General features: G+C 35.2%; 1 protein-coding gene across 1 annotated transcript; it reads left to right on the top strand.

Moving 5' to 3' along the window:
• The first annotated feature begins 2,641 nt into the window (after positions 1 to 2,641).
• LOC148771071 (uncharacterized) lies at positions 2,642 to 16,483 on the top strand. The gene is made up of 4 exons (XM_088817469.1): positions 2,642 to 2,750; positions 2,893 to 2,970; positions 3,060 to 3,695; positions 16,296 to 16,483. Exons 1-4 carry the CDS (start codon positions 2,642 to 2,644, stop codon positions 16,481 to 16,483), a joined length of 1,011 nt encoding a protein of 336 aa, XP_088673595.1.
• The last annotated feature ends 7,231 nt before the right edge of the window (positions 16,484 to 23,714 follow it).

Raw genomic sequence — 23,714 nt, 5'->3', positions numbered from 1 at the left:
ATATTCTGATGTGAAAAATGAAAAATTAATTATGTTTTGTTAATAAATTGAACTATTTATATACTGAATTTAATTATGGGCCTGAAATATGGTCTCGAGCTTTTAATTAATAATTGGGCACAAATATTATAATTCTCATACTTGGTCTTCACTATACTTTTAGCCCAAATACTTCACATTTTACTGTTGTCCAACTAAAGCTTAGCCTAAAGTGTCTAAACCGGAAAAAATGACTGAGTATCGTCCCATAAGCCTTTGCAATGTTATCTATAAAATTGGTTTTAAAGCTATAGATAATAGAATCAAGAAAGTGTTGGGCGATATCATATCCCCTACCCAAAGTGCCTTTGTGCCGCAAAGACTAATTACGGATAATGTATTAGTGGCTTATGAGATTAATTACTTCATTAAAAATAATTCCCGAAAACGCTCTAATCTTATTGCTATGAAGTTGGATATTAGTAAAACATATGATCGCATTGAGTGTTTTTTCTTGAGAAACATTCTGTGTAGGTTAGGTTTTCCTATTGGTGTAATTGATCTGATTATGCTATGTGTTTCGACGGGTTTCTTACGCGTGTTTGTTCAATGGGTTGCAATGTGGTTCGATAGTCCCTTCGTGGGGGCTTAGGCAAGGTGTTAAGTGTATATTTTTACACTTAATCATATCTTTTAATTGAAGCTTTTGGTGTATTTTATTCATAATTGGTGCTTAAAATGTTGGTTTATTGTGTTTTAGGTACAAATTGATGAATTTGATAAATAGGGGGTCAAAACTGCAATTTTGGAGAAAATATGGGCGAAAAGTGAAGAAGTCAAAAATATGAAGAATTGTAGCCCAGACGCCCATCTGAGAAATACACTTAAATCTCAGACGGTCGTCCGAATTTCATATGTTAAAGAATAAAGTCTCTAGAATTGAGACGGCCGTCTGGAATTATAGCTGAAAATACAAACGGTCGTCCGAGAATGCGTAGAGGCCCAGTAAAGGAATTCTAATTGCACAAGGAAACTACCTTCTTCTCCAAGTTTTCCACCCTATATAAGGCCAATTCAAGCACATAAATGGGGATCGACCTTTTTACGCAAATTCAAGAACAAAGAAGATCAACGAAGATTCAAGCACAGTTTTTCTTATTTAATTTATTTATTTTATTTTCTTTATCATAAGAATTAGAGTAACTAAGTCTTTATTTCTAAGATTTTATTTCGAACCCTATGTGGGATTTATGAACTCAATTCTATGATTTTATGCAAGTTTTAATTCCGGATTATTTCTTTTACTTGTTTTATTAAGTGCGTGAAACTGACCACTTTATGTGCTTTTATGTTATTGTTAATCGCATGAATCGGAAGATCGGGTTAATAATTAGAACTGTGGTAGAAGAGCCTTTGTGGTATTAACATAGAAATATAGTTAATCTCTTAGGTAGCCATTATTGAGATTTGTGCTTAATGTTGTGTTCTAGAATTAATTGCGAAGGAATACAATAATTAAATCTAGAGTATTAGAATCATAATACTTGCGGAAGCGGGTTATGATTAATTTAGCATCTCATGTTAATAATCCGAATTAATTACTTGCATAATTGAAGGAATTGGGGGAGTAATAATCACATAGGGCTAAAAATAAAATTTTAGGCTTGCTTTATGTGGTAAAATCTTCGCTTTTAATTACTTTCTTGCTTTTGACTTTTTCAATTTGCTTAATTTAGTTTAGTTAATTTAGTTTATTAATCCTCTTTCGACTGTGTAGGGTGGGCTTGATAATAATTGCTAGGATTTAGCGTCTAGGATTAAATAATTAAATATTCTCTGTGGGATCGATATCCGGACTTAATTGTCCACTATATTACTTGTACGATACGTGCACTTGCATGTAGGTATTACAACCAACACAAGGCGACCCCCTTTCGCCATATCTTTTAATTCTTTGTATAGAGTCACTTATAGCAATGGTGCAACGGGCGACAGTGGGTGACTGCAAGGATTTCGAGTAGCTCCGACCGCTCCAATGGTCTCGAGTTTGTGTTTCGCGGATGATACACTAATTATTTGCCAAGAAAATGAGGATAGTGTTGGGACAATCCGACAAATTCTTCTCCAATATGCACGTGTTTCTGGCCAGGTGATTAACATGGAGAAATCGACAATTAGTTTATGTCCAGCTACACCACCGGAGACCCACAAATCTATACATGCTATCTTGGGCTTTCAAGTTGTGGGGAGTCATGAAAAATATTTAAGGCTCCCGGCGGCTTTGGGGAAATCGCGCAAGGAGGTTTTCCAATACTTGAGATATAGGCTATGGGACCGAATAAAGGGATGGAATTCTCATAACATCTCTAAGGCGGAAAAAGAAATCCTAGTCAAGACGGTCCTACTGGCAATCCCATCGTATGTTATGTCTTGTTTTCTACTACCGATTGATTTGGTTCAGGAGATTGAAGTCATTACGCGTCGTTTTTGGTGGGGGAATGACATGGATAAAACGACGCATTGGGTTGCATGGAACAAACTATGTAAACCGAAGGAAGATGGGGGCATGGGGTTTCGGGATCTTCGGTGTATTAATCCTGCTCTGCTGGCAAAACATGGCTGGTGACTTGTTACCAAGCCGGAGCTCTTACTGTCAAAGATTATGCGAGCTAGGTATTACCACAATGGGAACTTCTCGGCTGCGGTTGTGGGCCACCGGCCGTCAGCCACATGGCGAGCCATTGTTGAGGCCCTCGGCCATTTGAAAGAAGGTGTTTGGATGTGAATTGGGGATGGTACGAATACATTGGTATGGTGCGACCCGTGGATTCTCCATGATAACTGCCCAAAGCTTATCACTCCAAGGCCCGTGCACTCGGCTTTTCCTAATTTGGTATCGGACCTAATTGACAGAAATATGGAAGATTGAGGTTCTAGATAATGTTTGTTGGCCGGTGGACAAGCAACACATTCTTACTACTCCTATTGGAGGTGCGGGAACGAATGATCGAATTATATGGGGTTTCTCAATTTGGGTAATTTTACGGTTAAAAGTTGCTATCATAACATTATGCATGCAGTCGCCATAGTTTGCGGGTTGGAGATGACTTGTTCGGCTCAAAACAGTGGATTCCACTCTTATAACTGGAAATGGCTTTGGAAACTCGATGTGCCACCAAAAATTCGGGTATTCTTATGGAGAGCATGCATGGAAGCTTTACCGTGTAAAGTTGAATTGTTTAGGCGGAAGATTGTCTCGGGCCCGTTGTGCGATATTTGTGGAATAGAATCCGATTTCTCGCCGCATATTTTGCTTCACTATCATGGAGTTAGGCAGGTGTGGGAATATTTACCAATTTCTCTACCCACTAACAACATGAATCCCTCGGTTTGGAGTTGGGTGAGCAGATTGGCCCGAGAGCTTTCCGCAGAGCAGTTTCACCTGGCAGCAGTAGTTCTTTTGAGCATTTGGGATCGCCGGAATAAGTTGTTTCATGGTGATGAATATCGGACATTTGGGGAAATTGTGGGATGGAGTAGCACGTACATGGAATCATATCGTGAAGCTCGTTTGAGTCGTAGCATCGTCGACAAGCGGTTCCAGGCCATCTTGTGGTCTCCACCACCAATAGGGGCGATTAAAGTTAACATTGACGCGGCTTCTCCGCGAGGTAGTGATCAATATTACACATCTATGGTTGCTAGAGATTCACAAGGTCAAAGTGTGTGTTGGCAGAATTTTCGGCATCTTGGCCGAGTGTTACCTGCCGAGGGGGAAGCTCGGGCTGTTTTATAACCTACAGTTATGGCGTTAAGCTTCGGATGGCCTGACATTATTATTGAGGGTGATTGTATCCCGGTGATCGATGCGCTTAATGGCCGAGGTTCTTCATTTACTTCATTCGGCGCTATTATTAAGGTGGTTTTAGCTCGCTCTTGTCTCTTCTCTTCTATTTCCTTTTCTTTTGTAAGGCGTGATACCAATAAACTACCTCAAGGTATTGCTTCGCGTGAGAATTTAGATTCTTTGGAGGGTTGACCCTCCCTCCTTTTCTGGCCATGAGTGGCTAATATAATTATGTTTTTCCCGTCAAAAAAAGCTTAGCCTAATAATATCGAAGCATCTCTCATGGAAGATTGGGTGTTCATAGCCTTCCAATAAATAAATTAATTAATTAATTAGACTCCGATAACGGTCTTTAAATACAACCCCAATTAATTGATTCGAGCTAGTCTTAATTTCTAATTAATTATTTAATGTATCTGTTGACACCGAAATTTCGGTAAAAATCACCAATTAATGGCCAAATAAATCAGTTATTAATTGTGTTTCAAATCTAAGTTCATAATATATTTGGTCTTTATAAATGGATTAATCCTTAATAAGTAATAATTTTTTTTTATGGATTATCTAATTGGGCACAAATCTAGCCCAATAAATCAAATGGTAAGCATCAAGTCCATCGACCCCATACTACACAAGAAACCATAGCTCGTTCATATAAAAGGAGACTTCTGGTTCATGCAAAAATCAGACTCACACAGACACATACAGAACTCTTTGCTCAAGTCTCGAGCCTCCACCACTAATTCATACTCCCTCCTTCTCCATATATTTGACGTTTTCGCTTATTTCACACATATAAAGAAGCCTATTAATTAGTCTTTATTTTGATGTAAAATACCAAAATTACCCTTTAATCTAGAGATTAGCGTTTATCTATTTCTTCTCTCTCTCTCCATATTATTGCTAATTTATGCATGTATAATTGTAGACTCTTTGTAATCGCTCTCCTCACAATTTACTCTCCTTTAGAATAACAACAGACAACAGATAAAAATCCCCTTTTGTAGGCATTTTTTTAGCAACCTTAGTATTATTGGAGCAGTTGAATTTTTCGAACTTAGAAGAATTTCATTCGCGAGTCGCCACTAAAAAATCAAAACTAAATATTACATAATTTCATTCACCCGCTAAAAACAAAATATTAAATTTCAAATCCCGCTCAGAAGATCAGACGAAAATATTGAAACAAAGATTTTGAAACAGCTATTCTGAAAAAAACACTTTATTTTTTTTATAATCCCCGCTGAAAAACAGGATTAAAAGTTCCAATCTTTCACTTAAAAAATTTACAACCAAAATTATTCTATAAATATGGATTAACATTAACTTTCAAGTTTCAAAGTTAAAAAAAGAATGAGTGTACATTTAGTTGAAATGATTCCCATCCTGCAACAAAGTTTAAATCAAAATCTGTTGCATGTTTCTTGTTGGCGGGTACTTCTAAAATAGGGCTGAGATCTAAATTCATGGAATCTTGAAGATCGATGGAATCTTCAATTATTTTTTTGTCATCCAATAATTCCTCAATCTTTATTCTTCCTTCCTGCTGAATTTACAACATATTGTTCTTTGTTTTGATTTTCCTTTACCTTTTTATCACTACTTATGTTCAATGAACAAAAAGTGGGGAAAAAAAAAAAAAGAAAAGAAAAGAAGAAGAGAAGGACATTGATCGGCATCATATGAAGAATTTGAGAGATTGTCATTAATTTTACATTAAAACGACAGATAATTTGGAAAAAAAATCTTTGCTAAAACGTCAAATATATTGAGAAGGAGGGAGTACTATATTTGAATTCAATGTGTTCGTAATAGGAAATCGTTCATTCGATTCAAGAATAAGCTTTTTAACCCCTTGAATCATATTTAGTATAGGAGAGAACAATCAGGGGAATCGCAAAGATTGTAATCCGCATTTCGTTTGGTTAATAAATTCATTTGTTCCAGTATCATGATAAATTTAATAATTCATTAAATTAATAAATTCATTTAATAGATTTGCAGATTTAGAAAATTTGGGGTTTACAGTAGGGGTGGATTCGGTACGGTTGCCAAACATTTGGCTCACTACCGTGCGCCTACCGTACATTATGGTATTGAAAAATTTCATATCGTTACCGTACCAAAAAGTTCGGTATACCAATGTTGTATACCCTCATTATCGGAACGGTACAATCGGTACGTGGTACTCTACCGTATATAGTGATGTGTCAGATTAAATAACAAATGAGTTAACATGTATGTAAGTCTCAATTAAAAATAGTTCTAGTTACTCTAATATCTAATTTCTAAGAAGGCCCGAATGTATAATCATGAATAATTAACATAACTTGCTTCAAAGAAACAAGAATATAACCAAAATAAATGTAGTTTACTGAAACAACTAGGTATATCTTAGATACTTGATTGTACTTAATTATTAATACATACAATAAATACTTTACTAATACTATACATACATGTATATGTATGTAAAAAAACAGATATTCATACATCAAATATAATAAAATAGTTGGCAATAGGGAACATAAAATACAATTTAACATAATATTATATATGTCAAATTATAAGATTCAACTTGGTCGAAAAAAAAAAAAAAAAAAAAACCAAATACACTACCACTAACTTAAGGTAAAAATAATTGTTGCAATTCATAAGTTTCTAAGTAAAAAATATAATTACAAAAAACAATATTGAAGTAAATATCTTAATCGAATTATAAAATATAATTGTGGTACAGTACGGTATTACCAGGCCCGGCCCTAGGCTATAGGCAACTTAGGCCTTTGCCTAGGGCCCCTAACTTATAAGTATTATAATTAGGGCCCCAAAAATTATGTTTATTATAATTAGGGCCCCCAAATAAAAAATAAAATTTATATTTTTTTATTTAAGTAAAAAAATATTAATATATATGGCCTGAATTTTGTATAAATATAATATACTAATAACTAATTCTAATACGTGTATTTAAACTAAAATAAAAATATCCAAAATATTTAATTTTATATTAAAAAAATAATGTAAAGAACCCCATATTTACTTTTTTGCGGCTCCATATGGCTTTGAGCCGGCCCTGGGTATGAGCGTGGTATTAGAAATACAATACCACTATCGTACCATATTGTAATGGTACGGTACTGGTACCGTACTGTAAACAATGGTAACTGTTCTTTCGATAATTTTTTGGTATTTCTTGGTAGATATATCGTGGTATATGTCAATTAGCATTTTTTTTTCCAACCCTAGTTTACAGTATCAAAAAGAATGCCTAGCATGGCTACTTTACAAAGCAATGTGCAGACCCAAACGTACTAATCATCAATTATCCAAATCAAAAGAGACGTTTGGCCTTGAACAATTGGACTAATACAGAACCAAAATTATAAGTTGGTTCTTGACGTAATGTACAATACCTACAAGAACAAAATAAGTTGGGCCTTCAAATAAAGTACAACAACTAACGAATATAAGTTAGATTTCAGGTAATGTGAACGAACATTCATATACAATGTATTATGTATATATATTCAATTAAATTTCCATAAATTAATACATTTGAAATCAGTATAATCATATTAATTTAGTGAAATATTGAATTATTGATGAGTTAATAATATTAATTTATACATTAATTTGTGAAATAATAATTATTATTATTATTTTCAAAAATATATTTGCAAAAAGAAAATTATGGACGATCCTTCAGATGGTGAGATCACCCAAATTTTGATAAATCTAATCAATGAGTTGAATTATCGTAACAAAATGGGTATCAAAAATCACTCGAACTACGTACCCTAAGTAAAATAATTGATCCAAGTTTCTGTTAACGACTATCTTGTTTGAACCCCGGAGGAGATCTTTGAAGAAGATGATCCTGGCGGCGAAGAAACTTTTTAAGACAATCTCTAAGAGAAACATAAATATCAGTTCTGATCGTATATGTTTTGTGTCTTCGTTCATCCTATTGACCGGTTTATATAGAGTTAGGGTCTTTTTAGAGTCCACCTATAATAGACTTTTATCTTTCTTTCTTATTGGATATCTCTTCCTTGTATAACAAGTTTATTCATATTCGAAATTCATGTTTAATGCCCTATATTTTGAGAATCATATGGCAGTAGAAGATCTTTACTTTTCCTTTGTCCGGTCGGTGCGTCCTCCGAGTTAGGGGATCTTCTTATCCATAAGACACGAACTCCTTCGGTTACCTTTTCTTGGGCTATTCGCTTGGGATGGGCTTTCAAGTTGGCTCTTACCCTTTCAGTGATCTAGCTCTTTCAACATGATTTAGCCCGTTGCTAAATCACCCCCCATCATCTACTTCCTTCTAGTTGCTAGCATACCAAACAGCGTGGTTCACTAGGGACTAAAATGAAAATATTAGTTCTTTCAATTTCAATTACCTATACATACTATCGAGTGTCATAATTATGCATGAGGGGAAAAAAATATAACACTATCATTTGTGAGCCACTTATTTCGAGCGCGGATTTCAAGTATGCACATAGGTAATTCCCCGCCGCTCGAATGTGGCCAAGAGATCGTGGCCACATATTTTGAATTTCAAAAAAGCATTTTCTTTCTCTCCATGTATAGGTTATTAGATTACCTTTTCCTCTCCCTTCCGAGAGACCCTTCAATCGTATATCTTGAACGATCCAGATAAAACGCCCTTCCCATATAAAATTATGTTCATTCTCATTACATTTACTTTTTCGGCCATTGTTTTATTTCACAAGAGACCAATGTGTCTTCCCGGCAAGAAGATCATCTTCCGTTTGTCTTCTCCGGTGATCCTTTAACCCGAATACAAGACTCTCTTCCTCCTACCTTTTAGGACCCTTCTCCTCCTGGTATCCACATCTATTTCCCCTAGTTCTTTAGTCCTTTTACTATTTCTCTTAGATTACTCAATTTCATCTGGACAAAAGAAATGAGGCGTCAAGTTATTTCAATATCCCAAACTTTGAAACACAGAAAAAGGCATGAGATTAATACTAGCTCCTACCTAAGTCTATGAGGGATTTTGCAAAGAACTTACTTCCGATCGCGACTAGAATTGTAAACTTACCCGTATCTCCGAGTTTTGGTGGAAGTTGGCGAGTGATAATCGCGCTGCATTGTTCGGTTAAGGCTATCATCTCGTGTTCACCGAATTTTCATTTCTTAGATGCCATATCTTTCAAAAAAAATTACCCAATGAGGCATTAGTTCAAGAGCTCGAGTAAAAGGAATATTAATATGTAATTCATTCAATCTGTGTTTCTAGGTTTCTGATGGATGCTTGAGTTAATGCCATGAATTGAGCTAGGATCGTAGTAAGGTCTGCTCTTTGTGTCGGAGCTTGAGGTGGATTTTGGAATCCGGGAGCTGGCTGAGGTCTTGGTTGCGGTTGACCCTTGTGGTGGTGCTTGGCCTTGAATTTGTTGATTTCCTCCCCATCCAATGTTAGGGTGATCTCTCCATCCCGGATTATAGGTGTTGGAGTACAGGTTCCTCTGCTGTCGATTTGTGCTATTCACGTAATTTAGAGACTTCGTTTCTTCTAGGCACTGGTCGGGGCTTTGGACTACATGGGCTTGTTGGGTTTGCAGAGTTGCCACTTGTTTTGACAATTTCTCTAACTGAGCCGTTATAGTTGCGACTCCGTCTAACTCCAAAAGTTTTCATGTCTTCTTGCTTCCACTGTTTGACATGTATGGAGCCCGCATGTATTTGTTCCTTGCGATCCGCTCCAAAAGTTCGTAAGCTTCGTCATAGGTCAAGCTCATGAACATTCCGCCAGCTGCTGAATCGAGCACTGTTCTCGAATTATCTTGCAATCCGTCATAAAATATTTGAAGCCGGCGCCACTCTTGAAGACCGTGATTAGGGCATCTCTGGGTAAACTGCTTAAACTGCTCCCATGTCTCAAAATGAGCTTCATCTCATTCTTCCAGAACATTTTGTATTTCTATCTTGATTTTTTCGGTTTTAGTTGGAGAGTTGTATGTGTTCATGAAGAGTTGTGCTAGCTAGGTCCAAGATGATATGGAGTGCGGTCCACGAGTTTGTAACCATTCTCGTGCTTCCCCTTGTAGAGAGTGCTTGAAAAGACGGAGTTCCAGTGCTTCAGGTTATATACCCCGTTCATCTTATACGAATCACACGTCTCGGGAAAGTTAGTCAAGTGGAGATGCGGATCTTCATGAGCTAATCTGTTGAACAAACCGATGTTTTGGAGCATCGTGAGGAGTCCCGCTCGGATTTCAAAATTATTGGCTTCAATGGGGGGTTGTTGGATGCTTGACTGAAACCCATTGAGTGTTGGAACGGTGTACTCATGCAATGCTCGTTGGCGAGGTTGTTGATTAACGAGCTGGAGGTGTTCCTACTCGTTGATGATATTTCATTCCGCATCTAGTAAGTTCCCTTGGTCATCCCTCATGCGATTGTTTCCTCCCTCCATTGTTGTGAGAACGTTTTGAGCTAACCGTTGATTCCTTCTGGCTTTCCTAAAAGTCGCTCGATTTTTGAGTCAAGATGTAGCAGGTTCGTATCGTGTCCTCTTTACATAAAAAGTACATAAAACAAAAAAAATTAAACAAACATAAGTAAAAAAAAAAAAAAAAAAAAAAAACGGCTGAAGTAAGAAAAATTGCTCAAATTTGATATCAGAATAAATAGATAATTTAGCCGTATTCCCCGGTAACGGCGCCAAAAAGCTTTTGTCTTGAATATCTAACACGCAAGTGCACGTATTGCAAACAAGTAGTAATAGCGGACTCGTAAGAATCGGATGTCGATCCTACATGGAATACTCAAATTACCTAATCCTAAGTACTAAATTCTTATAATTATGATTTTGATCCAGCCTATGCAAGGTTGTCAAATTTAATCAACTAAATAATTAAACTAAATATGAAAGCAAATAAACACGATAAAATATCAATAAAAATGGACCTAGGATTTTATCTCCCCCCTATGCTATAAATCATCACTCAATTAAACCTCTATCATGCAAGTTATGATTCCTGATTATTAACCCGAGACACAAAATTACTCATAACCCGTTGTCGCGTGTATTATAAGTCTGTTATTCATAAACAGTTCACTATATGTCCATGCAAACCAGTTATGAATAAAGCATTAACTAACAAGTCTCGTAAACGGCTACCTAAGGTGATATATGTATATCTATGATAACACATGCAATTAACACACTAATCTGGTGAAAACTACTCGAATGCTCTTCTATCCTTGTTCTAATTATTAAAACGACCTGTCGATTCAATTCTAACAATAACACATAGTAACATAAATTAGATAGATTCATGCACTAAATAAGATCAGATAGAAGAAATAATCACGAATTAACTTGCATAATATTAGAAAATAGGTTAAAATCACCACATAGGGTTCTAATAAAATCCTAGATTAAAAACTTAGCTACTCATTTTCTCTACGAAAAACATCATAAAAATAAGAAAATACATATAATTAGAAAAGAGAAATAAAGGAAGAACTATGATGAAGATTCGTCATGTCTTCGTCTTCAATTCTCCATTCTCTCGCTCCTCTTGCTCTAAGATTGTCTAAAATTATCTCTAATTCGTGCTTGTCTTTGCCTTTAAATAGATGTTTGACTTGGTAAAAAGATCCGGATTTCCTTGTGTGATTAAAACCACAAAAGTTGTCTTCCGCGTGTTTTCACACGGCCGTGTGAGAATCAGTACAAATCTCACACGGCCGTCTCAGATGTCGAAGCTTAGTGCCCAACTTTTGCAGTTGGCACGGCCGTGCCAGAAATGAACTGTTTTTCACACGGCCGTGCCAATCCAAATTCAGCTTTCGATTGTTTTCTTCCTTTTTTGGCCTCTTTTGACCATTTTTTGCTCGTTTCATCCTTGAAACTCCCGAATCTTCAAATTGTATCTAAAGTACAACAAACCAATAATCAAGCACCATTAAATTGATAAAAGTTCACAAAAATCCTCGTAAGAAAGTATATATTGAGTGTAAAATCTACACTCAACAATATGCAAGTGACAAAACGAATTAAATGATATTATAAAAAAACAAGCATAGAAAAATTTGGTAGTATTATGTCTATTTTGAATATTTAGCTTATATTTGTTTTTGGTAATGATGGAACCCGCAACCAACCATATAGGTGCACTGGATAAACCTACACTCTCGTATAATAGCTTGCAAACCATACGAGAGACGTAAACCACACTAGACTAACCATGTGCGATAAGTTCCACCTAGCGACCGTTGGCAAGGGGATTCGAACATGGGTCAATTGAAACAGGCTCACCTGCTCCAACCACTAGGCCATCCCTTGCTGGAAGAATATTTAGCTTATATCTTATATTTTTTGGGGTTTATTGCATTTATCACCCATGTGTTTACTCTAATTGTTAAAAAAATCCACGTGTTTGAAATATTATAAAAAAAAAAAAAAAAAAAAAAAAAAAAAAAAAAAAAAACCTTAATTCAATTTTATAAGCAATCTACCCATTAAAATATACTATTTAGGAGGTTGTGAGCTAAAAAAACGTATAAGAAGAGTTTTGATTTCTTATATTTATAACACAAGAAGTTTTTAGCAATTTGGTATAACAGAGGGTTACTAAGTGCAATATAAAGTCTTCAACACGCTTTGTTAGCTGGCATGACTTGCAGTTGTTGGTTGATTTTTTAAAACTATTGAATCTCATTTCCTAAGTGTGCTCCCAAGATAAGAGTTCACTTTCTAAAGAAATTAGATCTTTAAATGAGAGCTCAAGTGAGCTCTCTAAGTTTTGTTCTCTCTCTCTTTTAAAATATAAATATTTAGTCGAATAAAAAATATGAGTACCGAATATTTTTTTTCATGTTTCAAGTTAGGGTAAATTACAACCACACCCCTGAGGTGTGGTCAAATTACGAAAAAACCTCTCATGTTTGGATAATTACAACTACCCCTCAACTATGAATCTTCTTACACGTCCACATTTATGGTGTCAAATTCAACATAATATTGTAGATTCTATGGAATGTTCTCTAGTTTGTACTGATTTTGTACAACAATGTAGTTTCTGACGCACCACAATCTGATATATACAGGCCAAAAGACACATCTTGTGATCATTTTGCTTCAAAATGTGGAGCTCAAATGAATAGGATAAAACTGGTACAAAATTGAGAATATTCCATATAATCTAGAAGATTCCACTAAATTTGGCACCGTAAGGGTGGACGTGTAAGAACACTTATAGTTGAGGGGGTAGTTGTAATTACCCAAACATGAGGGTTTTTTTTTTGTAATTTAACCATACCTCAGGAGGTGGTCGTAATTTACCCTTAAAGTTATTGTTTAGTAATTTCGTGCGTTAACGGTTTTAATTGTTTTACTTAGAAACCCATTTTATTGTTGATAAATAATTTTTAAAATATCAATTTTGATACCGTAAATATGTTTTTGTTGGTCAAGGACCTTCCAAAAAAACAAGTCCCATAATTTGAAGTTATCTTTAACATTGTTTGTAAATTAATTTAAACTAATTAAAAAAATAGATAATTGACGTATATGAAAAGTATCAAAGTTAAATTACATGGAACATCAATATAGTGATTAAATTATTATCCAAATTGAAATGTGAAGTGTTAGCCACATTTAGGGGTGAAAAGTAGGCGGAGTGGACCAGAAATGGCTTTTTCGGAAAATTTCCATTTTTTTTCGGAACTTAAAATCGGTTGTAATTTTTGTTTCACAAAAATTGGAATTCGAAAATCAATTCTGATTTTCAAATGCCTTAAAATTTGCGGAATTTCGAAAATTTCTGAAATTGCAATAATTTATAATCTCTTGAAACAAATTCGGACATAATGAGTATTTTCACAATGTTTTCCCTCTTTTTCGGAATCTGCTAACGAAATGCATGAAAATCCAAACAATAATTCAACAAAAATACAATAAATAAAATCATATGCAGAAAAAACAGTATGCAACACAGAGTATCTAATATATGTAAAAAATGCAACAAGTAGTTCTGATACCAATTAACTTTTTTAAGGTTTTTAGTTTATTTGGCACTTATTCTTATTTTTCAAATGAAATATAACATACATTATATTATGGAATTACAAAAATATTTCATAAAATTATATTATATATTTTGAAAAACAATCAAAATGTTCGTAACTAAAGTCGGTCGAATATCGGAATTTTCGGTAATTTTATATACAATTTCAATTCCGAGCCAAATTTTTTTTGGAAAAATCAAAATGAAAAATGCGATTCTAAATTCGGATATTTTTTAATCGGAATCGGCGTAATTCTAAAATTCCATTCCGACCCCTCTAACTACGTACATTGCATTTTTTATTTTTATTTTTCCTTTATTTTATTTTATGAGACACGTGTATATGAGGATGTTTTTTCATCCTCATATGTCTGATTCTTTTAAAATTATTAATGTGTGCTATTGAAATAATGTTTAGTGATGTTAATTATAAATGTATCAAGATTGCCAATACTAGCTTATCATCTAATCCAGTTAGTTAACTGCTGAATCTTTAGTGCATTAAATATTAAAATAATTAACAAGGATCATCCAATTAATTTGCTAAATTTAATGTTATCCATTTATCTATTCTTTTATTTTATGATAGAGTTTATTTATTATTTGCAGTATATATTAGACATCGTATATTAATGTACATTTTGGTAGAACTTTATACATAATGTACAAAATAATATATTTTTAGAAGTTAATTAAGGATAATTTAATATAAACTTAATAATTTATTCATATCTTGAAATTTTCTATTATACACATAAGTGTTTAAAAGAAACAAGATCCTTTTAACCATTAACGTGGACAAGATCCCGTATAAAGATTATATTAGTGGGTAAACATTTAAAATTTTATTGAATTTTATTCCAATATTTTATTTGATCATTCATATAACACAATAACTAGCAACTTATTTTATATAAAATTAATCATATATAATTTTATTTATTTATAAAACAATTAATAATGTGCAATTTTAAGAAATTAGAGGATAATCGGGTGGCAGATGGGTTAGCTAAGTTGGCTCATGAGCACAAAGAGAGGAAGCTATTTAAAGTTGTAAACGAACTTCCTCGTTATATTAGACCTATATTACTTCACGATAGGATTGGAATTCCTCAGTTTCGTAGATTTTCAAGAAGTAAATGAGGGCGCAAATTAAAAGCAAGGCAGGCTGGTGGAATTGGCAAGCAAATGCATTTTTACTAGCAACTTGGATGGGGGGTCATTCTAGCAATTCCAGCAAATATTGTGATAATGATGGTGAATAGGAAGAGCAGTGTTCGTCAGGTGATAATGGAAGTTGGCAAAGAAGATATTTTGGATAATTACATTAGTGGCAACAAATGGGGGCAATTATGCTATTTTCGTTTTTTTAGCTTTATTAGGCAGCTTTATAGTTTATTTCATTTTAGCCCCATTTTAGGGCCTTTTTGTATTAGAAAGGTTAGGGTTGCCCCAGACTTTTTATTACCATTGTAGGGGTACTCTTTTACCTTGTGTAGGCCCACAAGGTTTTTAACGAGGCCCCAAGTCTTTCGATAATAATGGAATAATAAAGTTTTTTCGGCCAAAAAAAAAAAAAATATATTTAAGAAATTAAATCTTAAATAGTGTAAATTATTCACTAAAGTAGTACGAATCACGTGTATTGCACGCGGTATTAAATAATGGGGTGACAAAAAATTCAAAATTTGATAACAAACATCTTATAAAATAATAGGCCTATTATTTAACGGGGAAAATTAGCTCGGGCGAATTGTAAAAAAAACCATGACAAGTGCATTAAATTAAAAGAGGTACATCCTATTTTTCTTCTTTGCAAATACACCCACTCATTCAAACTTAATTTGCAACTAAGGAAAAGTCATTTACATATACCAAAATTACCCTTAACTTCTTTTATATGCAAAGGGAAGTTAGCTGGAGATCCCTCAAAAATATTCTCTATAGCTACGCGCATTTTTTTCATTTTGCTAAAAGTCCTTGTGCGCCCCCTCTCTAACGGAATCGCTTAAGAAAACTAACAGTAACGGCGACGCGGTGATTTGCACAGCTTAATTATATTCATACGCAATTTCTTAGTTAAAATAGAGCGAAGAAAAACTAAAACAAGAATAGATGTTTCCCACAACATATACATAACCTACACAGACAACTTAGTTACACATTTTAGACAACTTATTTTCATAGCTTAGTTACACAGCTCAATTAAATAAGCTGAAGGACAAAAAATTAAATCTTTGGCCCGTACATTACCACCAAAATAACCATCACCATCACCATCACCAAACAATTCTTAATATTTTTTCGTTTTGGTTTCCATGATTATTAGGTTACAGCGGAGATGAATAAGTGTAACCAAAATCGTATGTAGGTTTGTTATCTTTACCTTATTATATTTGCTATATTTATTTCAGTTGCTATTCCTACTTCATTGTACTCACATGCTTCTGGTATTAAGACTCTCAGTGGGTCAAATTTCTCCGAATGGTATGAACAAATTCAATTCACCTTGGGTGTTATGGATTTGGACCTAGCGTTTCTTACTAAAAAACCTGGGGAAATAACGGATGCTAACAGTGAGGAAGAAGTTAAGCCTAATTGAAGCCTGGACCAGGTCCAATAGGTTTAGTCTTATGCTTATTAGAATGACCGTTGCTAATAACATTAAGACTTCTCTTCCCGAGGTTGACAATGCTATGGAACTGTTAACGGCTATTAAAGAACGCTTTAAATCAGCGGACAAGTCGCTAGCAGGGACACTCATGGCTGAATTGACTACCATATATGGCGGTGATAAGGGAATTCAGGAACACATCCTGAATATGACAGATAAGGCTGCCAAACTTGGAGCTCTTGGCATGAAAGTGGAAGAGTCTTTCCTTGTGCAATTTATCCTTAACTCACTTCCATCAAAGTTCGGCCCATTCAAAATCCACTATAATACTCAAAAAGACAAGTGGAATTTGAATGAGTTGACTAATATGTGTATTCAAGAGGAAGTGAGATTAAAGCAAGAAGAAATCACTATGCATTGGCTGCAACTCATGGAAATATGAAGAAAAAAGGGAAATTTGTGAAAAGTGGAAAGAAATTCGCACCAAACAAAAGATATGAACCTGGTGAAAGTAGTCAGGGTCATGGAAAGGCTTTTGTTGTCACCTGTTACTTTTGTAACAAAAAGGGACACATAAAGAAGGACTGTGAGAAACGAATGGCTTGGTTCGAAAAGAAAGGTATTCATCTTTCTTTTGTATGACATGAATCAAATCTTATTGAAGTTCCTTCTTACACTTGGTGGCTTGATTCTGGTGCTACAACTCATATCACAAATTCATTACAGGATTCCTTAGAACTCGGAAACTGGAGGAAAGTGAAAAGTACATCTATATGGGGGGAACCGTCTCAAATCTAAAATCGCATTTGTTGGCACTTATCGCCTCATATTAGAGACGGGTCATAAGATGGATCTTTAAAACACTTTTTATGTACCTTCGTTTTCTAGGAATTTGATTTCTTTGTCAAAACTGGATGTTTGTGGTTATTCAGCTTTAATTGGTTGTGAAAAACTCAGTTTTATGTTTAATTCAACAATAATTGGTTCTGGTATTTTATGTGATAAAATATATAAAATATCTTTGAATCGTGAGTTTGAACAATTATTATTAACCACTGATAAGTGTTCATTTTGCACGATTTTCACTTATCAATTCTTCGAGTTTTGGTCTTCGTTCGTCCAAGTTTTCGGTTTTATTTGTATATCTTATGTTTTTTTTTTTTGTTTTTTTTCATATTTTAGGTAAAGAGAAGATATTTTTGCCGATTCGAAACGCTTTTGGAAGCGAAGCCGAAAATCGAACCAAACACATGCAAAAGTGCATTCTCGCGGATTGTGGCAGTGTTTGGTATTTCAAGCATAACGATTGCATACGACCTCCGATTGAGCTGAAAGATAACTTCAATATTTACAACTTTTGTGAAATTCAAAATTGTCAAATTCGGGCTACAAAAGGGTCAAAACAGGGTTTGAAGTTGACGCAGACAGCCAGATCGCGATCTACTTTCCTGTATCGCGATCTGGGGGATCTTACAGAAGGTTTTTTCGTCAGGATCCAGATCGCGATCCACTTTCCTGTATCGCGATCTGGGGGTCTTAGAGAAGGTTTTTTTATCAAGAACCAGATCGCGATCCACCATTCCCGTATCGCGATCTGGCAAGGCGGTGCGCAGTTTCCAAGGCTGCCAGATCGCGATCTGGGCACAGAAATCGAGACCAGATATTTTTCTTTGTTTTCTTACAATAAATAGAAGGTGTCCTTTTCATTTTTAGAGCTCTCGGCCTCTTCTTCGATTTTTCTTTGGTTTTCGCCAGTTCTTCGCGGGAAGCTTCGACGAGGGTTTCGACTCGGGATTTTCATAAGCTTTTCTTTACGTTTAGTTTATGATTTCTCATGTTCTTCGTTTTGATGCTACGTTTGTAATGAACTGAGCGTTTTCTTTTAGGGAAATGAAACCTTGTGTATAGTGATTTTGATTTCCAGATCTGTGATCTATTTGTCGTTCTTTGATTCTGTTTATGTTTTCCTGTAAATCACCAAAAAAAATATTGTTGTTGTCATTTTTCTATTGAATAAATAAACCTAGTTGTGCCCGATTCAAGTTTTTGAACTTCATAATCAAAACTTACTTTTCGTCCACATCTCTACTCAAAACCCTTGATGATTGTGCTTTGTGTTTGATTACGGATTCTTGAGTCTATCTAATATTTCGGTGTAGAAACAACTAATTGAGTCGGTAGGGAATTCGAGTATCTTGAACCGTATGCTATTCTAAAATTTTAGGTCATCTAGTTTGTTTTATCTTTGGAATTAATTGCAATGCTTTGACCAATCCGGCAACTTTGTGGGTGTGTTGTCTGAAAACCCTCACGAGACACAAATCGTCCTTTGGGGGTACCCAGGGGTTCAAAAGCTTGTTGCATACGCTAAATGCAATGGTGATTCTCTACGTTAATGGCCTAGATTGAGTTTTTTGCTTTTGTAGTTTTTGTTTTTGGGTTGTTGTCTTTTTTTGTTTTGATTTACTCGGGACGAGTAAAGATCTACGTTTGAGGGTGTGATAAGTGTTCATTTTGCACGATTTTCACTTATCAATTCTTCGAGTTTTGTTCTTCGTTCGTCCGAGTATTCAGACGTCGGAATTCTTCGTGTGTCTTGGCGGACCGTTGTTTTTATTTTTGTTTCCTTTTAGCTTGATTTCATCCCCCATTGGTTCGTATGTCTAAATAAAGTTTAGGATAGTATAATTACAGTACTTGCTAGATTTAGGAACTTAATTCCCTGTAGATCGATATCTGGAATTCACTATTCTACAACTCGTTCGGAAGTTGGCGTAAAGCGAAGCCTAAATAACGGAAATTCTTCTATCTTGTGGCATAAACGTTTGGGGCATATCTTCAAGGAAAGAATCGAAAAAGATTGGTAAAAACTGGAATTTTGGAAAATTTAGATTTTTACTGTTTTTCAAGTGTGTGTGGATTGCATTAAGGGTAAGCAAACCAAACACAATAAAAGGGGTGCCACAAGAAGTAAAGAGCTTATTGAGTTAATTCATACAGATATCTGCTCACTACCTATTCCATGTTTTAGTGGAGAAAAGTATTTTATCACCTTCATTGATGATCAATCTCGTTATAGTTATCTCTATCTAATTCATGAAAAATCTCAAGCTGTTGACATGCTTGAGGTGTTTGTTATGGAAGTCGAGAGACAGTTAGATAGAAAAATTAAAGTTATACGATCAGATAGGGTTGGGGAATACTATGGTAGATATGATGAGTCGGGACAAAAGCATGGCCCATTTTCTAAATTCTTAGAAAAGCGTGGTATTTGTGCTCAATACACAATGCCTGGAACACCACAGCACAATGGAGTTGCTGAACGTCGTAATCGTACCCTTATGGATATGGTTAGGAGTATGTTAAGTAATTCAACTATACCCATTTCACTTTGGAATGAAGCCTTGAAAACCGCTATGTATATCTTAAACCGGGTTCCCGGTAAGGCAGTCCCAACAACTCCCTACGAGTTGTGGACTGGTAGGAAACCTAGTTTAAGGCATTTGCATATTTGGGGTTGTCCTGCAGAGGCTAGAATATACAATCCAAATAAAAAGAAATTGGACCCTAGAACAATTTCTGGATATTTTATTGGTTATCCACTAAAGTCAAAAGGGTACAAATTTTATTGTCCTAACCATACTACGAGGATAGTTGAAACCGGAAACGCCAAATTCTTAGAGAATGGTGAAGTTAGTGGAGTGTTGAATCAAGAAAGGTAGAACTTGAGGAAATTAAAGTGGATAGTTTACCATCTTATTTCCCTCGAGATAAAGTTACTCTTCAACCTATACAGAAGGTTGAAACAAATGATTCGCCACTCCATTCACCACTCCATGAAGATGTTATCATTGGCAATACTGTAAAACCACCACAACTGGTAGCTTTGAGGAAATCTCAAAGAGAAAGAAAATCTGCCATATCCGATGATTATGTGGTGTATCTACAAGAATCTGATTTAGTAAATGGATTGATGCTATGAATACAGAGTTGAAATCAATGGACTATAACGGTTTCTGGGATCTTGCCGAATTGCCTAAGAACAGTAAGAAAGTCTGTTGTAGATGGGTCTTCAAGACTAAACGTGACTCTAAGGGCAATATCGAAAGATTTAAAGCCAGGCTAGTGGCCAAAGGTTTCACTCAAAAAGAAGGCATTGATTATAGAGAGACTTTCTCTCCAGTATCTAAGAAAGACTCTCTTAGAATCGTTATGGCTCTTGTGGCTCATTAAGATTTGGAGTTCCACCAAATGGACGTGAAAACCGCTTTTCTGAATGGGAATTTAGATGAAGATATCTATATGGACCAGCCTGAAAGATTTGCGAAACAAGGAAAGGAACACTTGGCTTGTAAATTAAAGAAATCCACATATGGACTTAAACAAGCTTCTAGACAATGGTATATAAAATTCAATGATACCATTACTTTCTTTGGATTTAAGGAAAACACTGTTGATCAGTGTATATATCTAAAGGTCAGTTGGAGCAAGTTTATCTTTTTAGTTTTGTATGTGGATGATATTTTACTAGCAAGTAGTGATCTTGGTTTACTTCACGAAATAAGAATTATTTTTCCAAGAATTTTAAGATGGTTGATATGGGTGAGGCGAATTATGTTATTGGGATAGAGATCTTTAGAGATCGATCTCGAGGATTGTCTCAGAAAGGATATATCAATCGAGTTCTTGAAAGATTTAATATGCGGCTTTGTTCAACCATTAATGCTCCTATCACGAAAGGTGATAAATTAAATGAAAAGCAATGTCCAACGAATGATTTAGAAAAGGAGAAAATGAAGTTGATTCCATATGCATCAGCAGTTGGAAGTCTGATGTATGCACAGACTTGTACTAAACCATATATTAGTTATGGAGTGGGAGTACTTGGTAGATATCAAAGTAATCCGGGAATAGAACATTGGAAAGCAGCAAAGAAGGTTATGAGGTATCTTCAAGGAACAAAGGACTACATGCTTACTTATAGGAGATTGGACCAATTAGAGGTTATTGGTTATTCAGACTCCGATTTTGCTGGTTGTTTAGATAGTAGAAAGTCCACATCGGGCTTTGTATTTCTACTAGCTGGTGGAGCAATCTCTTGGAAGAGTGTAAAGCAAAGTATTATTGTTTCTTCCACAATGGAGGCGAGTTTGTAGCATGTTTTGATGCCTCGAGTCGTGCACTATGGTTGCAAAATTTTATCTTAGGGCTTAAGGCTGTTGACTCAATTGCTAAACCTTTAAAGATATATTGTGATAACACCGCATCCGTTTTCTTCTTTAAGAATGGGAAGTATTCAAGTGGATCCAAGCACATGGATCTTACGTACTTGGTTGTTAAAGAAAGAGTCCATAAACAATAAGTGTCAATAGAAAATTTAAGTACAACTCTTATGGTTGCTGATCCATTAACCAAGGGATTGCCTAGAAAGACATATGAGGAACATGTTATTAGAATGGGTCTTTTAAGCAATCCATGATTTGATGAGTTGTGATGACGTAATTGACACTTAATTTATTTAATCAAATATTTTTGTTTTCATGTTTCCAATTATGTGCACACATATTATATTTGAATTTAACAGGATTTATCCTAACAAGACAAAATTAAAGGGGCTATTATGGACTAGAATAGTAAGGGTTATTAGTGGCGTGATACATAGAAGGGAATATGATTAATGAATCATATGACCGCTATGATTCACATTAATAACTCAAACTAGTTCTAGTATTAAAGTACTCTATTTGCCTATTATGGTAATCATCTTAATTTTTTTTTTTTAAATCGTGATCACGTGTCAAATGTTTTGTATGAAGAACCCACCGAGTCAAATAATTTTTTAAACTTATTTTTCTTAAATAGTTCAATGGGCCAAGTGGGAGAACGTTAGTTTTATTTTTATTTAATGGCCCATTAACCTTTGTATTTAATTAATTAATTGTGTGTAATTCAATTATGGAATTAATACTCATTTTATGGTAATTGATTGTAACGAATAACGATTATGGCAATAAAAGATCATGATGGGTGAGATTTGTCTTCTGCCGTTACGAATCAATCGTGGCCCTCTTCTCTCGTCTATAAAAGAATCCACAACTCTTGTCCTCAATAACAGACGCAATTTGAGAATTCCATCACTGAAAGAATACTAGTGAGTTGTGATATTGGAGATAGAGAGAAGAAGGTGTGCCTACGAATAAAGTTCTCACAAGGAGATTCGGTGGAGGCTTGGCTTGTAGATTGCTATCATCCTTGTTCATCATCATCTCTATTGAAATCCATGGCGAACGGTATGTTGATAATCCCAATTATGTAATTATGTTCTTAAGATGAAATTGATTTCAAGATTCTGTTATTAAGGTTTTCCGCATAAAATAAATAAAAGTCTTTCATGCTTGCGTATGTGTGTGCGTGTGTGTGGATGCATATGTGTGTATATAGGTGTGTGATTATGTGTGTGCCTCTGTGTATGGCTGTGTGGCAGAACTTTTCAACGATGGCAGCGGCGAAAAGTTGGGTTGGAGCATATTTAACGGAATGCAACGGCGATGATGCTAGAATTAGATTGCCTTAATTAGTGAGGTAGAATGAGCTGGGAGAGCAAAGTGGATCACTGGCACACGGGCTAAATGGTCCTGAGATACCTTGATGATCTTGAGGATCCTTGATGATCTTGAAGTTCCTACGAGCAGAATACACATAAACTAAGCCGGGGGTTGATCCGGCGAAAACCCCTCCGACGCTCAAGTCAGACGCGTGGATAGTGGAGATAGTAGAGAGAATATTGGCAGTTGTATTGCTTAAATCATATAACGCACCTTAACAGATGAGATAAACCTTAATTTATACCTCGTTGATTGGGTTGGAGTTATTTTGTTGGGCCCAAACCTTATTTGAATTTGTTTGGCCTTTCGTTGTAGTGGTCTTCTAAATTGGGCTTGTGGCCCGATAGATAAGCCCGTTGGCCGGCCCAATAAGGCATATCAAACGAGGTTGGACGGATCTAACGGAATGTGAACAGGTTGAATAACACAGGATTTTTAGCAAATTGCAAAAGTTAATGTGTCCTGATTTGAAAGACAATTAGCGTTCAAGACCCAATTATCTTATATTGACCAATCTTATCTGAGCAACCCAACAAGTACACTAATATTTCCCGGGGCAGGTGATACAAACAGACCAATCTAATGTTACATTAGGGACTTTGAGAATTCGATCC

This window comes from Erythranthe guttata, chromosome 4 (genome assembly GCF_056151865.1).
Source record: "Erythranthe guttata isolate IM_541 chromosome 4, IM_541, whole genome shotgun sequence".
Lineage (NCBI taxonomy): Eukaryota > Viridiplantae > Streptophyta > Magnoliopsida > Lamiales > Phrymaceae > Erythranthe > Erythranthe guttata.
This window is presented reverse-complemented; position numbering and strand designations above follow the sequence as displayed.

Coding starts and splice junctions, on each gene's coding strand:
- LOC148771071 (XM_088817469.1), top strand. CDS start 2,642: ATGCGAGCTAGGTATTACCACAATGGGAACTTCTCGGCTGCGGTTGTG. Junction 2,971..3,059: donor TCTTACTACTCCTATTGGAG/GTGCGGGAACGA, acceptor TTATGCATGCAG/TCGCCATAGTTTGCGGGTTG. Junction 3,696..16,295: donor GGTTGCTAGAGATTCACAAG/GTCAAAGTGTGT, acceptor TATTTATTTCAG/TTGCTATTCCTACTTCATTG.